Below are 17,476 nucleotides of genomic sequence, written 5' to 3'. Positions count from 1 at the left end.
GAGAAGATGTAATTAACTAATCAACCTGTTTTCTCACCCTCGTTGCAGGCCCTGACTGGCGATGACCGGCTGGAGGCTCGTGACGAGCTTTTCGCCACACTCGATGTGACGGTGCATGCTGGGTTCTTACCGTGCCGTCTCCAGGTCTGTCAGCTGCTCACCTCCTGTGTTGGGGAATCTGTCAGTTTCAACTGTGTTTCGCAGCTGTTACCTCTCAGTCTAAAATTTGTAATATGTGGGGTTCAGTCCTTGTCCAGTCCCGAATTTGTTCTGTCACTTGTTGCTTCTTCACCTCTGGCAATAATCTGTGTATGAGAAAAATGCAGTGTTGTACTAGGCCAGGCAATATTAATAGTATAATCAGGCTTTTTGCAGATGATGCAGTTATCTATAATGAAGTACTATCTGAAAGAAGATGCATAAATATACAGCCAGATCTCTATAAGATTTCAATGTGGTGCAGAGATTGGCAACTTGCTCTAAATGGTCAGAAATGTAAAATTTTTCACTTTACAAAACAAAAAAAACTTACAGGGTGTCCAGAAAAGGACTCCCTGATTTCAAAATTAAATATCTCGAAAACAAAGATCGACAGAGGAATGCAGTAAACGGTATGTTTATTGTGAAAGCTGTAAGAAGTTTATACAGCAATTTGAAATAATAGTTACAAAAGCTGCTAACAGATGGCGCTGTAATCGCCATACGTAATGCCTAGTATAAATAGTGATCTGAAGCTCAGAGCGATCAGTTCTACTATTGAAATGTGAAAGGAGGTTAGCGTACCAAGGAAGAGACTAAAACCATGTACTCCATTGAACAATGCGTTTTTCTGGTGCTAGAGTACCACAGGTTAGAAGAGAGTCCTACGGCAACAAGGCGAAGTTTTCAAGCACGATTTAATGTCCCAAAAGGACCCGAACAGGCAGCGTAGCTGATGATCTAGTGGGGCATGTTGGCCGCAAGCAAACCGCAGTTACGCCTGAAAATATTGCCACAGTTTCTGGAATTATTCAGCGAAATCCAATGTCACCCGTCCGTAGAATTGCATCTGAGACTGGTTTGAAGCGTTCCAGCACGCAGAAAATACTGAGAAAGAGCCTACACATGTTTCCATTCAGAATTCAAATGCACCAGGCCATACCCGTAAGAGCTGTGCAACAAAGGGTTGCCTTTGCTAATCAGATGCTCACAATGATTGATAGTGAAGGATTTGATGTTGGCTGTATCTGGTTTACAGATGAAGCACACTTCCACCTGAATGGATATGTGAATAAGCAGAACTGGCGATTTTGGGGTTCCGAAAAGCCATATTGGTGTGAAGCGAAACCCCTGTATTCTCCTAAAGTTACTGTGTGGGCTGCAGTATGCAGTAGAGGCATTATTGGCCCTTTTTTCATTCGAGAAACGGTCACTGGTGCACGTTACGTTGCAATTTTGGAACAATTTGTCACCACACAGCAAGCGTTAGAGGATCGACCAGGTACTGAATGGTTTATGCAAGATGGAGCCTGACCACATCGGACTGAACAAGTGTTTCACTTTCTTGAGGAATACTTCGGGAATTGAGTCATTGCTTTGGAATATCCCAAATTTACTGGTGCAGGCATGGATTGGCCTCCATATTCGCCGGATGTGACTCCCTGTGACTTTTTTTTGTGGGGCACAGTGAAAGACATGGTCTACCCGAAGCATCCCGCCACGCTGGACGAGCTTGAATCGGCGATCTCTGGGGCATGTGAATCCATTTCGGTTGAGACACTACGAAATGTGATGGCGAATTTCATTCTTCGTTTGCGCCACCTCTTTAGTGCCAATGGTGAACATTTTGAAAACATTGTGATGTGATTGTTTGCAAAGATTGTTTTCATATGATTATTTCACTTATGTATGCTGATATGAGCTGTAAAGCGTACAGCGCCATCTGTTAGCAGCTTTTGTAACTATTATTTCAAACTGCTGTATAAACTTCTTACAGCTTTCACAATAAACATACCATTTACTGCATTCCTCTATCGATCTTTGTTTTCGAGATATTTAATTTTGAAAACGGGGAGCCCTTTTCTAGACACCCTGTAGTATACTATAAATATAATACCAATGAGTTACTGTTGGAATCGACCAGCTCATACAAATACCTGAGTGTAACATTTTAAAGGGATATGAAATGGAATGATCACATAGGTTTAGGAATGGGTAAAGCTGGTGGTAGACTTGGGTTTATTGGTAGAATGTTGGGGTAGTGCAATCAGTCTACAGAAGAAATTACTTACAAATCACTTGTTGGACCGGTTCTAGAATATTGCTCAAGTTTGTGCAATCTATACCACATAGGACTAACGGAGAAGGGCAGCATGAATGATAAGGTTTGTTTAATCCGTGGGAGAGTGTCACAGAGATACTGAAGGAAATGAACTAGCAGAGTCATGAAGACAGGTGTAAACTATCCTGAGAAAGTCTATTAACAATGTTTCAAGAACCAGCTTTAAATGATTACTCTAGGCGTATACTCCAACCACCAATGTATCACTCACATAAGGATCGTGAGGATAAGATTAGAATAATTGAACGCACAGAGGCATTCAGTCAATCTTTCTTCCTGTGCTCCGTATGTGAATGGGACAGGAAAGAAACCATAATAACTGCTACAATGGAATGTACCCTCTACTATGCACCTTATGGTGGTTTGTATAGTATAGATGTAGATGTTTTGGAGTCCACATTAAATATTAGGTCACCCTGGGTAAGTCTGTACAGGTGCCAGAGGAAAGTGAGAGTGTGGCACCTCCAGTATGACCTGGTGAAGCATTGCAGTGTTCAAACAAGTCCTCTGATTTAGGGCTGCTTTATATTGCCAGAGTGTGTATTCAGAATGAATTTTTTCACTCTGCAGTGGAGTGCACGGTGATATGAAACTTTTTTGGCAGACTAAAGTGTGCGCCAGACTGAGACTCGAACTCAGGACTTTTGCCTTTCGCAAGCAAATGCTCTACTGACTGAGCTACCCGAGCACAACTCACGACCCATCCTCACTGCTTTACTTCCACCAGTACCTCACCTCCTACCTTCTGAACTTGACAGAAGCTCTCCTGCGAAACTTTCAGGACTAGCACTCCTGGAAGAGAGGATATTGTGGAGACGTGGCTTAGCCACAGCCTGGGGTATTTTTCTAGAGTGAATTTTTCATTCTGTAGTGAAGTGTGTGCTGATATGAATCTCTGTGTGCTGGACAGACTCGTGAACTTGGGACCTTTGCCTTTGTCGAGGAAAGTGCTCTACCGACTGAGCTATTTAAGCGCAATCCACAATCGGTCCTCACAGTTTCACTACCATCAGTACCGCATCTCCTTCCTTCTGTCTGGAAGGCAAATTTCCTGAGTTTAGGTCTCAGTCCGGTACACAGTTGTGATCTGCCAGGAAGTTTTATATAAGTGCACACTCCACTGCAGACTGAAAATTTCATGGTGGCAGCATCCCCAGGCTGTGACTAAGCTATGTCTCTGCAGTATCCTTTATTGTAGGATTGCTACTAACAGAAGAACTTCTGTGATGTTTGGAAGGTACAAGATTAGGTGCTGGCAAAAGCAAAGCTGTGACGATCGACCGTGGATCGTGCTGGTGTAGCTCAGTTGGTAGAGCACTTGTGCAGTCATTTTAGAAGCTGTGGCCCGTCCCTAACCTCTGCTTCTGCAAAGTGGTCTCTGAGCCAAAACTATTGCCCACCCCTGGCCTAGAGACAAAAAATTGATCACGGGGAAATGCTTGCAAACTGTTTGGGTTGACACAGCAGTTATAGTTGCCTCCAAACACAGTCTACCGTTGTATTGCATCCTGAAACTGTGTGGTAGACTATAAACTGTGTGGCAGAATGGGACTCATGCCCTGGGACTTTTGCCTTTTGCGGAAAAGTGCTCTATTGACTAAGCTTCCCAAGCACAACTCATGATCCGTCCTCACAGCTTCACTAATACCTCTGTCCTACCTTACAATGTCACATAAGTTTTCTTGCATGCCTTGGGGGAGGACGAACACTTCTGTGAAGGCAAAGGTCCCAGGTTCAATCCCCAGTCTGGTACACAATTTTAATCTGTCAGGAAGTTTCAAACTACTGCACACTCTGCTGCAGTGTGAAAATTTGTTCTAGATGTTACACTTTCTTCAGTGTAGTTGTGGGCCATAATTTGTACACAACAGTCATCAACTGGTGTTGTTACTATGAAGCAGAGTTAAATGTTTTGTGTCCCGAGACAACATTTGAATTTTTGAATGATGCCCAAACGGTGTGTGCTGATAAAGTGATAACATTCTGTGCGGACAATCCTTATTGCTGTAAAGCAGAGGTCCCCAAACTTTTTGGCTTGTAGACCACGAGCGAAATTCTTGCTTTGGGCAGACCACTGCCTTTCATAAATGGGGTTTTTACGAATTCATCAATTTCAAAAGTGATTTTGAGGCTAAGTGCTACTTACTTTGATAGGTTTAACTATAGAAGTGTAGAATAAAAAATAAATAAAAAAATGTTGAGTTTCATACATTTATGAAATGACACAAAATGCGAATCTAGTAAAATTAATACATAAATGCCTTTAGTGGAAGAGATGAGCCAGGAGCTTTATTAGCAAATTTTCGATTTTTATCTTCAGTTTAGTTTGGTTTAACCCAAAATCTCCTACATCAGTGAGTCCCAATTTGTATGTTTATATTTTGCTGTTTAAGGAGATAGGCATGTGCACTGAAACCCCTTTCTGTAAGGTTTGAAAGTGGAAAAGCTATCAGACTTTCTCATGATAGTCTACAGTACAGGATAAGTAACAGCTATGTCTCTCTCAACCCAGAATTCCTCATACCTATTTCTAAAGTGTTCCTAAAGTTCTTTGTTAGTGCTTACTCTGATCAGCACTTCTTGTAATATGGCATCTGTTTCTTAAGTATCACTTCAAGCATTGATTTAGTCATGTATTTCCATAGTAAAAATATCCTCAAGCTTAGTTTCCAAGTCTGTGTCAAGGACAATTAAATGTTGAGTGTAGGTCAATATGACTTCACTCAGGCAGTATGTCTGTTACAGACTGGGAAACTGAAAAAATTTATGCCAACCAACATTTTGCTTCTTCATTGGTATAATCCTGGCGAGAGAAGGTGAAATGATGGATTTTGTTTTTCTTAAATTTAGATTGTTAACTTATAACTGCAAGTTAACCTCATTAAATTTGGTAAACAGGTGTGTTAAATAAACAGTGTCTGGTTTCTACATCATTAAATTTTCTTTTAACATTGGATCTTTAGCATCCTGAAATTCTAAAACAGTCACAAAATTATGGTAAACCCAAGTCTTTTGACATCCAGCCTACATCGGTGAGGAGGAGTAACCAATCAAAATCTTAGTTGTTTTCTTTGTGTAACTGTGCAAATAAAGCAGAGTTATTCATGTTGCTTTGGATTTTGTTTACTGTGTTAATGACATATCTATCACTCAAATTTTTAACGAATAAATGTTATTCATCAATGATGCAGTGTATTGCAAACACCCACGGTACACGGCTTTAAATCCCCTATAATTCCACAATAGCACCCAAATATGGCAGGTGCTTCAGTTGCTGTTGCTGATACTCCATATTGGTACAATGATTTTTCAATGTCAAATCATACATCTGATCTGTATGAACCTTGATATGTATAATTAGAAAATCAGGAGCAGAGAAATTATTTCCATTTGGACTCTGCATCCTTGTCTCTGGTACAAAGTGGATTTCTTCATTGCGATGCTAAAATTTTTGTAACAAGACATGAGATAGTATTTGGAATTCACAAGAAATTTTAAAATTACATTAAAACATGTCTTATTAGCCTTTTTTGCAAATTTTTGGAAAGAATGACGTTCTCTCTGTGTAAAAGAATCCTTCGTCCAGTTTCAGCAATTTGTTGGTCGTCTTCAAAAACTGAAAGATTCAGGGAGTATATAGTGAACAGAGTGCACACACAATCCATTGTTGTAGTATGTTTATCCAAAACCAGTCACAGTTAAAATCATCCTCGATCCTACAAATTACATGAATGCAAAACTGCAGGGTTTCCAGTTATGTATCACATTTTTGTCTAAATCTCACCAAAAAAGTGTTGTCTAGCAATTAGAGACTTTATGAAAAGAAGACACAGATTGTATAGCATAGCTTAATAGTTTATTCGTCCTATTTCATCTTTTTATCTTCTCAGGTACAGGACAAGTCAAGTGATATCATAACATTACTGCCTGTAATTACACGAAATTTGCTTTATATTCTGAATCTGATAATCGGGAGCATTAATTGTTTTTTGAAATTATTTATTGGAACTGTCTTTGGCGGTAACATTATATGAAAACTGGGGCCTATTTCTATTTTTGTTTTAATCTCACTTTTGTGAAAATCAACAGTGATAATAATACTATTATCATTTACTTTAAAACAGCATAATAGCTCCAACCCACAGTTAGCTTGGAAACAGCTGGTTTGGTATTTTACTGAGTGGTAAAAGAAATTAAGTTTACTTTCATAATAATTGCATTCAGAAAAATTATTGGACTTGGAGGAAAATAAATGACTGCAGGTTCTAATGAATGTAATATGCAAATAGTAGTTACCACAAAATGGCTTTTGAAAAAATCGTAAACAAAACAAAAAGCTTCCATATTTAATTTCCTTACTTTCCATGGATGAAATCTATTTTCTCTTCTTATCCAAAATGAAAGAGAATCTTCAAATAACATGGTCATAATAAGGAATTTACTTTATATGCTTTACTGAAGACTTAATCTACACATATAAATAAAACTCACACTTATTAGTACAGCTCAGCAACAAAGACATAATTCCATCAAAGATCTGATAACAAGAGTGCAAAGGAAAAAAGAATGAGAGGGCAGCTAAAGAATGAGAGGACTTTTCACATTCATACATGTCCTTTTATAATGTTCTAACAGTGTTATCTTAACGTAATTTTTATCTCAGTACTATTTACAAAGTTTATGCATCACTGCATTACATAGATGTTTAAATAAAAAAATAAATACTGTTTCACATAAGCATAGCAGCCATTGTCATTTAATAATTGTTTCTCTTGATATTGGAAGAAGTTCATTAAAGTCTGGCTGTGATGCTACATTACCACAAGCAAGTTTCCTGACAACTTGTGAACACACTTTTACAGTAGTGAATAGTGACAGCTTTACAAATATTATACAATATAGTATGTTAACAGTTTTAGTACTAACAGTAAATTTTGTTAATTGCATAAGCACAAAAATGTTTCCACTTCTCAGTTTACATACAACAGGACAAAAAATGTACTTTGGCTAACAACAAAACAAATGAAACTTTCTGATGGAGTCCTGGTCCAGCGCACAGTTTTAATCTGTAAAGAAGCTTTGTGTTGGCTCACTCTCCACTGCAGAGTGAAAATTCATTCTGAAATAAAACAAGTATTTACAATGTGTATCTAAAGTATCAGCATCAAGGTCACCAACACACAATACCCTGTCATTAAAAAATTCACCTACAATATGGTGATACTTGTTTGGAAGGCACAGTTTGAGTTATGAGAGGTGTTTGGAAATGATTTACAACTGCATTGTTTTGTGAATCTGTGGGACGATGAACTGTTTTTAGCAGGCTGTGCAGATGCTATGTGACAATTCTGAACACTGTGTGTAATGGAAGAACAGCACTTGTTTGTTGTTAAGTAGGGAAAGCTGAGGACAAGATGGAAGGCAACTACCATGGGACAGAGACAGACTGCATGATTTTTGTGGAAGGAAGGATTCAAAACAACAGATATTCCTAAAAGTTTAACTGTGATGTCTGTTCAAGAATCTCATGTTTATGGGACAGATCATTGCCATCAGCAGTGGAATGATAAATAAAGTTGACATCACTGAGCTTCATTGTTGTGCCTCACTCACTATAATGTATCATTTAAAAATACAACACCTGCTGGAATTCGTCCTAAAAGATGCTGAAAATCCCAAATGAGAGACAAAACCAAATAAGACTATTTCAACTTTTACTTTTATAGAATATAAAATTTTCTGTGCCCTGCACATAAATGTTCCGTGCCTAAGAATTGTTATGGAGATAATGCATTACTTTATATTACATTGTAGAGGCTTATACTTTAAAAGACATGTTCTTAGATGAAGTCTTAAGAGATATTAGAGTATTTGAGCTGTTTTCGTGAGCATTAGTGTAGTTGCTACACCAAAAGTCATTTCTGAATGATCAACAAAAGTTATTGTATGATGGAAATGGTATAGGAGACTGTAATATATTGCATCTATACTTATAGCAAGAATATGGTGGAAAATGAAACAAAGTTAGTTTTGCTCCTTCTCATTAACCAGTGCTTAGAATGAAAGTTCAGTATTTCAAATTCTAGGCTACACAGTCAAGGAAGAAGAGATACAACATTGTGGCTATAAAAGGATGTCGGCCGAATTTTCCTTGTGCGTGAAAGTAAAATCACTGTGCAAGACCTTGATATGAGAATACAAGAAACTTTATGCCTTTTTAATGGAATACATGGCTACCAAAATTGACTCAAGAATCCTAACTTTTTTAAGTTTGTCACATCATTATCTTTTTTAAGTTAGTCACATCATTATCTATACAGAATAATTACAGTATACCACTATATTCATCTGATCTTATTCTATTTGATTATGCTTTATTCAGTAACATGAACAGTGCAATGTGGGGTAAAAGATTGGGCAACAGCAAAGAATTTTAGGCAGCTTTCGACTAGTGAGTGCATAGTATCCCAAAACAATGATTCCGTGGTGCTGTAATGAAGTTTGTAGATAGGTGGTGGTAGTATATTGATATCTGTGGGGAATATATTGAGAGATCCAATGTATTTGACTCATGTTCATTGATAAATAAGATAAAAAGTGCTATAATGCTATTATAATCATTTCCAAACGCCCCTCGTGTTTTGAAGTGAAGTGTGTAATGTTTTATATTGTCTCAGTGGCCAGATAATGTGTGAAGCTTTATTAGAGCTTGGTGTGGTAAATTTTTCTTCGTTTATGTGTATGAATATTCTGTATTCAGTTGCAGTTTTTTTTTTTTTTTTTTGGTATTGTATGTGTGAACATCCTGGTCAAACCGGAGTCCATACTCTGTAATTTTCATAAAAAAGATATGATATTTGACACATAGGCAATGTAATGCGGTGAGGTGGTGGTGGTGGTGCTGGTGGTGGTGGTGGTTAAATAGTGGCCTGCTTGAGATTTTACGAGGTATGTTTCCAATGATTCTAATCTTTTTTTGAGTTATGATGCACTTACAACTTGCAGGAGGGTTTTCACAAAAAATAATTCTGTATCTGTGTAAGATGTAGCAATCATAATTTGTCAGTCTAGATCACAAAAATTTTTGTGAAGAGTAGAATCCAAAAATATTCATGGTCTAGATCGAACACTGTAATAAAATAGAGAATTGCTGATGTACAGTAAATTCATTTGCTTGCAAAGACAAAATGTCCTTCAGAATTAGACCCCCCCCCCCTCCCCTGCCCCTACTTGCATCCCTGCCCCTTAAGTTTCCGACACTGCTTCCTGACTCGGAATCCTCTTTCCTTTGTCAATCTAATATTTCCATATTTGATTTTCCTTGAAATGTTGAGTTTTGAGGGAATGTTGTGTTTTGAGGGAATGTTGTGAAGCACGTGTCACATGACGTGTTGCAGGTGCTGTACGTTGATACAGTAGGCTTCATTTCGGACATCCCGACACAGCTGCTGGAGTCGTTCCGAGCGACACTGGAGGATGCGATGTTGGCAGATGTCGTCGTCCATGTCAGAGATGTCAGCCATCCGGACTCGGAAGCACAGGCTGTCAATGTGGACCAGACACTAAAGTCGTTTGATCTCAGTCCAGAGCTGCTCGAAAATGTCATAGTAGTGGGGAATAAGATTGACTTGGTAAGGAAATCCTCTGTCTGCTGCTGTGGTTAAGTTGTATGAATACTTAATCAAGCTCCTTCTGTGAGACATCATTAATTTGTGTTATTTCCTGACATTAGGATCAAAGTAGACTAACCACTTTGCTTTATAGTAAAGCATTCAGAGAAATGCTACATTGATATGCAGTACTGAATTCTCTGGCAATGCATTGTGGAGTAGCTAAATTGTAGCTGTAAAGGGGATATGTGACAGATTTCTAAATTTACTTCATCTTGTTAGTTCTTTCTCAATTTTTTAAAATTACAGTTTCATTGATCATTCTTTTAAAAAAAAATGCAGCTAATTTGTAAAAATTTAATTTTGCCTTTTTTATCAATGCAATGTAAAATGCACCACTCTTTACTTTTGCTGATATTTTGACATGATTTTCTTAAGCAGTATTATATTCTGCTCAACAGAGATAACTATCTGAACATTCCCTTTTCTGCAAACATTTGTTAATGAAACCAAAAAGTTAATGAAATGTGGTTTTAAGAATCAAAGAACAACAGCTCAGCACATGGAGGAGGCACTGAATTTCAGACACACACAATGAAAAGAACACTAGAAATATTTAAGCTTTCAGACAAAGCCGTTTATCAGAAATAGAACTCGCACACACATTTGCACGATGATGGCAGAACATCCCACCATCCCCCCCCCCCCCCCCCCCCCACGCCCACACACACACACACACACACACACACACACACACACACACACACACACGCACGCGCGCGCGCAGCTACTGTCTCCGACCAACAAGGGGCGTAGTGGCCGGGGCTGTTGTTGTTGTTGTGTGAATTTGTGAGAGTCCTGTTTCTTGTGAAAACTCAGTGCAAAAGCTTAAATATTTCTATATTCTTTCCATTGTGCCTATCTGTGAGTCAATGTCTTCTTTATGTGCCGAGTACCAATCTGTCCTTTCCATAATGTTGTTGTTCCATTCTAGATTTTCCAGTGTTTGAAACATCAGTAGCTGTGTGACAGTGCAGTCACATGGTGTCATGGTGTGGGGGAGGATGGCTGGTTGCTAGGTGCAGTGGGAGAGGGGGGGGGATGTATGGAGGAGACGGTAGTTTTAGTATTCAGGAATGATGAGAGATTTCTTGACATGGTGTTTACAGTTATATTCTGTGCTGACCGTCCTTTGGTGCTATAGTCTGATTAAAATTACTTCAGCCAGTTGCCACAGTCGCTGCCACTCAGTTAAAGGTGACATGCACACACGCCGGGTCACTCTTCATGTGATGTGGAGCAGTGTTGGAAATGGCTGTTGTCTGATATGGCGGGAACGCAAGATGCTCTGTCCACATCTGATTTCATATGAACAGTGAACTGTGGCAGGCCATACATTGTGTAGCCCTGAATTTACACTATTGTCCTAACGTAACCACAACCCTGTGATGTACAGTGTATCCGAGAAAACAGGGGTCAGCAGCTTCTAAAAGAACTATTAATCACACTCATTTTGTTCGCGGCAATTACAGTTGAACTCTATGAGCAAATTCAAGACACAAAAATTTCAGTTGCAGCACTAAAAGCAAACTGCGACTTCTAATTTTCATCAGTTGTCTGAACTAACCTCACAGTGACTATGCGAGCTGACACAATACGAATCGGTGGGCAGTCTTCGTTGGCACTTGGTCATAGGTTATAGATGAAACAAGAAGAAAAAAAGAGAGCAAATAAAAAAAGTCAGTATGATGATGAAAATGAAATAACAAAAGGTTAAAAATAAAAAAAAATGAATACATTTAAACTAGTCAGTTGAAGATGATGACGAGATCAGCAATTTCGATGAAGATAGATAAATGAAAAAATTATATCGCTTGACAAGACTCGTACGCACAACTTTTTGCATGTCAGGTATCTACCTCACCTAATGTGCAGCATCACTTCCTATTACGGTGTATACTACCAGTCACAACGATGATTTGTTTCCTTCAAAAAGCTCAGGCTGATGCAATTTCTTATGAAGCTTATCTACTGTAGGCTAACCTCTGTGTTAGTGGTATGGTAACTGAAAATGTGAAGCTGAACCACATTTTGTACTAAGGGATCCAGTAGTGTTTGGCTAGTGCTGTGTATGATACCTGTATATTTTGTTGCCATCATTATGTGTGTGTTATTTTTGGTGTGAGTAGCGTGTCTGATGAAACTTGAAATAAGACCAGACCTAGGATTCAGGACTCACACACATCGGGGAAGGAAGCCAGATGAGGACTTAGAAATGAACTGACCATTTGCTATGGCACTATGGTAACAGTGAACAGTTTGGGCGTGAAATTGTGTGCTGTGATGGGAGGGAGGCATGTCCGACATGTTATGTGTCAGTTGTCAAGTAATTTTAATCAAACCATAGTTATTGGTGTTCTTCACATGGGTTTTGGTGGCTCTGTGCTTTTTTGATTTGTTGAGGTGTTTTCTTCCCTTTTCAAATTGCCTGCGTTCTACCAGGATTTTCCACTGCCATTTCGGTATCTTACCGATATACAATTAGTTACCCGGCTTGTTGTCCTGTCACCAGTTGCCCGCAGAAGTGGCCAGTGCGCACCAGAGTGACTGGTTGCCAGTTTCCGCCACACGCAGTATCGGGCTGGACGCCCTCCGCGAGAAGATGGAGGGAGCGGTTCTGCGCGCGACGGGCAGGATGTCGATGGCTGTCCGTGTGCCCTCAGGAGGGGAGGAGTCTCGCTGGCTGTACAAGGAGGCGGCCGTCGTCGGCGTGAGCGTCGACCCGCAGGACGAGCAGTACGTCTACGTCAAGGTCGTCATCTCCGACAAGCAGCTCGGCCAGTTCAAGCGGAGGTTCCTGCGCGGGAGGTCGTAGTGCTTCGAGTGACCGGTGTGTGAGAGACTGCTGTGCTGCAGGTACCAAAATGTGACACCTGACATTTGCCGTAGTATCTTTTGTATTTATTATAAATGTACTATATGGTGGATTTTTTTTTGAAATTGTGCCCCTTCACTTGCAAACGTTGCAAGATAGATAAGTAGCTGTTACCAAGTTAAAATTGTTGCATGTGTTGTACACTTTGAAAAGTTATATTTTGTACTGGGTGCGAAAATGATTTGGATTGTTTCTGTCGTGACACTAATATTTGTCAAACGTGGCTTGAATTGTATTAAGGTATGTTTATAACAAGCTTCACTCTTATAATAGGCAACTTGGCAACGAGTTCAGAGCACGTAGCTTGACACTGGTAACACACAAAAGTGACAATTGAGATGAGAATTACTTTTTGAGTGTGTCATTTTGACTATGAAGCTGACGTTTTTGGCAGTCTTCCATACTCTTGTCGTGCTCTTTTGTATTTTTGTTGAGATGCAATCTGTAGCATTTGTTATGTGGTTAGTATCACGTTCAGTTTCCTGGTTTTGCACTGAAACACCATGTTGCAATGATTGTAACTGTTGTAGTGTAACTTCAGTAAATGTTGCTGTTGTAGACACACCAGGTTTGTTTGCAGGTACTTTTGAATATTTGAAATACCTTCAGGTATGCCACACTATTAATGTTGTTGAATTGTCAATCTTCAGTTGCTAGTAATGATATACTGATGTTGAGAATACAACTCTGTGTGACTTGAATAAATCCAATTTGTATTTGGCAAAAAGTGTTGGAGCTTTAGAAAATACTTTTTGTCTCCAAAGTGCTCATTAATGTTTTGCGTCATGTGTGACACAGCAGTGTACCCCTTTTTTCTCACCAAATGAACCAGTGGTCTCGAGCATCAGAGCATGTTGCATTAAGAGGTAAGGCCGAGGCTTTGCATCACTTTGATTTCTTTTAGACACCCAAATGACTGCTCTCTGTCCTTCCCCTGACTCTAAATTTCAGTTTCCATAGTTTGTGCTGACACTATTCAGAATTGTTTCCCGGGTTCGATTCCCGGCGGGGTCAGGGATTTTCACCTGCCTCGAGATGACTGGGTGTTTGTGTTGTCCTCCTCATTTCATCATCATCCAAGAAAGTGGCGAAATTGGACTGAGCAAAGGTTGGGCAATTGTACGGGCGCTGATAACCACGCAGTTGAGCGCCCCACAAACCAAACATCATCATCATCAGAATTGTTTCAGATTAACCTGTTAGGAGCCACAAAAATTAATATTTATTACACCCTTGTTAGCAGAGTATTGTGTACAGTCACCTATGATTAGAGGTTTGCATAGTCCTTCGGGTGTACAAAGGTGGGGCTCCACAGAGATGTCAAAGCCCCTCTGCACGAGCCTGCGAGCGATATACTTGACGGTGGCATTGTGCAGCTCGACCTGGGATCCGTGCATTCGGTAGCAAGCCTGAAGGACGTGGTTGGCAGTTTCAATGGCTCGGCAGCCCGTGCGACATCTGGTGTCCACCTCTCACCCCCGACTGTGCCGTGCCTTCGTCGGGAAGGCGACGATTGGGTGCGGGTGACATTGATATAGTCACACCCAGATAGCAGCCAACTGGTGTCGGTGACCCACTGATGTTGCCCTCGGATGGCGGCGACGAAGGGAGCACAGCTGCATCGATGACAGTGTGTAGGCGCGCGGCTCACATTTCTCCGACGTGCATCGACGTTTTGAGGAGGTGACCCTCCACACATCAGGTGCCGCTCCAGCACCGTGATCTCGCGCTGCACCTCGTCTGGGGCTGCACCGTCCTTAGGTGACCCCATCTCTTGTAACGTCAGAGGCAAGATGGAATGCCGAGACCCCCCGGGCAACAGGAGTGTGGAAGTAGCCCAGGGGAGTGTCCGCCGGAACGTGGAACCATCTCCTAATGGCAGCTCTGATGGTGACATCCACCCACGCGGGTGTGGCCAAGGGCCAGCCCGTGTTACAGGCCAGGCAGCAGCACAATGATGAGGGCGTAGAGGTGCTGTTGCTGCTCGAGTGGAGCTCATGGGATGACATCCATCAGTTCCTGCAGTGTCCTCAAGGGTTGAAGATGCAGCGACCCGAGGTGGAGAAATGCAGCCCTAGGTACCGGAAGGTCTCACCCAATCGTAGGGCCAACACGATAGTGTTGCCAGCCTCGAAGGTGATGTCGCTGTCCACTTTCACCTTCTTCTCCTGGCCAGATGCGACCAAGGTGAGGGTGAAACACTTCCAGGCATTGATGTTGCAGCCATCCGATAGACCATCCTCAGCACAGGGTGGAGGGCAACATAATCGACCGAGTTGAACGCTTCAGAAACGTCGAACGATGCGACAAAGGCAGAGTGGCAGGAGAAGTGGAAGGTGGTCTCCGACATCCCATCCCGAGGGATGAATGCCCGCCAACATTGGTCCACAGCACACACACGCAACAGGTGCGAGGCGAGAACAGTGTGAGAGGTTCGCGCCAACACCGAGCAAACGGTGAGGGGGCGAAAGTCAGCGGGGGATGTCGGTGCATCCGTTTCGGGGAAGAGGGACGTGCGTGCACGAAGGAGGCACTCGGGAAGGGCCCTCGCCAGGAGGCAGGTGCCGCAGCTCGATGGGAGTGAGGCCGTCAGGACCCGCTGGGGAGCCTCTGGGCGGCAAGGCAGCCGCAACCTCCTCACTGGTGACCGCCCCCCACAGGTGCGCGAAAGCGACAGGCTCGGAGTGCGGCAGTAGGCGGTCACGGACGAAGCCCGCGGTGGAGGTTGGCTTCTCGGTGAAGAGGTCCGCTCAGAAGTCCAGCAGACAGCGGATGTCGGGTGGCAGCTGCAGCAGGGTGCCGTCCGTGAAGCCACGCACGCAGCGTGCGCGCGACCGTCGGAAGGCATCCTGTGTCTTTGCCTACTCCCATTGGCACTGTTCGCATCTCTGCTGCGGCGGCCCCGCAGGCGGCCGCTGAGGTGCCTTGCGTGGCTTCTGCTTCTTTTCCTTCTCCTCTCTGGACCCGACCGACGGAAGGGCGTCAAGGAGCGTGCCCGAGATGATGTCCGGCTGCGTCCCCGGCTCCAGACCGACGATACGATCGAGGGTCGAGAATCGCCGGGCAGAGGCAGGTAGCCCCGCCAGGTGCTGCCAGATGGCGGCGTCGGTCAGCCCCACTGACGGCAGCTCGGTGTCGTCAGCCGCGAAGTCACCTGCCGCGTCATCGGCCGGCGCAGCACCGTCGCCCACGTCGAGCAGTGACCTCTCCGCTCCCCGGCGGGACACCGGCTCTTCCCCCTGACCACTTTCGAGTGCCTCTGTGAAGTCCTGGACGAGCTGCTTGTGGGCAGGCTTTCGGCGTTGGCACGTGATCGACTCGAGCGTTTGGTCGGGGAACATCTGTAGAAGTCCTCGATTTACGAAGAAGAACCGGACGTCCCTCTCGAGGAACAGTTCAGCCTCTGCTTTGGCGAGTGACAGGACCTGTTCTGTCCACCTCGCACGGTGCCTCTCTGTGACAATCTCGGCATTGGCGGCCACCGGGTGTTGTTGGCGGCGGCGGTGGACCACGAGGCCGTTTTTCGTGGTGAAACTGCGGTGGCACTCACTGCAGCCAAAGAGTTCTGCAACAGGAACAGAATCTTAGACACTGCTGTTTGGCCGGGCAGGTGCTGGGGAAGTTTGGGTGGTGCCTTCAGCGAAAAGGCCACCACTCGTGCTTTCTTGAATGCTGCCCCCAACTGAAACAAAGGGGATAGTGTGAGGGGGGGCTGGTAGCCGCTCCCCCCTCCTCCCCTCCCCCTCAAGCCCCCGGTGCGGTCTTCCACTCGGCGAAATCAGCGGGCCCACGTGAAGGGGGGAATACCGCAGGAGAGGAGAGGGTAGGAGAGGCTAAGAAGGGTAGGCCCATGTATTGCGCATCTCTCTCCCTGTAGCTACAACCCGAAGAAGGAGCCTCACAGCAGTGGCCCGGTCACAGCAGAATCTCGCTTCGAAAAACTAAGTCCGGCTGCAACCGATACACTGCTATGGTACCAATAGAGCTATCTGTGAAACCATTTAGGTGACTCACCAGATTGTCAAATTTTTTCCATTTGTCACATTCCAAGTTCTCTTGCTTCCCAGACTTTAATATCCATTTTACGGTTTCTTATGGCAAACACACATTTTTGTGAAACACTTTTACTTCCAAGGTACTTGATATCTCGCAGCACACTGAAACTAATGGCACATCACTGAATAAATCATCCTTTAATTTAATAAGACACATAGTCATCGTTTACTAAAAGTGTAAATGGATAAACATTCCTTTTCTGCACTTCGCTTTTAAAATGCTGAAATATTAACGTTTTCGCACCAGCTACTGAAACTACACTCATCACGTTCCAGTAGCTGTTAAACATGTTCTTCAGTATTCTTCCTTTCCTTAGGAACTGGAACTGTGTGTTAAGAAGGTTGATTAGGAAAGATAGTTGGAATTGCGCCATTTGTTAGTTTTGCTATTTCTCGTGGCACACGTATGGGTCCACTGCTTTCCCACAGGAAAAATATCTACCCTAACCACAAACTTAGGTTCAAAATGCTTAATGCATACCACAGTTTTATCGTTCACTTCAAAATTACCTAATGTAGGTTAATTCTTACAAAGAAGAAGACAGCAACCAGCCAC

At 42.7% G+C, this 17,476-nt stretch overlaps 1 protein-coding gene across 1 annotated transcript in view; it reads left to right on the top strand.

Annotated features, from left to right (window-relative positions):
• Nucleotides 1–13,586, top strand: part of LOC126215196 (putative GTP-binding protein 6) — a 48,788-nt gene extending 35,202 nt beyond the window's left edge. The window contains exons 4-6 of the mRNA XM_049941862.1: nt 49–144; nt 9,718–9,951; nt 12,503–13,586. Of these exons, the coding sequence (XP_049797819.1) occupies nt 49–144; nt 9,718–9,951; nt 12,503–12,805 (633 nt within the window). The 3' untranslated portion in view covers nt 12,806–13,586. The remainder of the gene's footprint in view (nt 1–48; nt 145–9,717; nt 9,952–12,502) is intronic.
• Nucleotides 13,587–17,476: the final 3,890 nt, after the last annotated feature.

The sequence above is a fragment of the Schistocerca nitens genome, chromosome 12 (genome assembly GCF_023898315.1).
Source record: "Schistocerca nitens isolate TAMUIC-IGC-003100 chromosome 12, iqSchNite1.1, whole genome shotgun sequence".
NCBI lineage: Eukaryota > Metazoa > Arthropoda > Insecta > Orthoptera > Acrididae > Schistocerca > Schistocerca nitens.
Note: the sequence above shows the minus strand (reverse complement) of the source record. Positions and strands in the feature narration are given on the sequence as shown.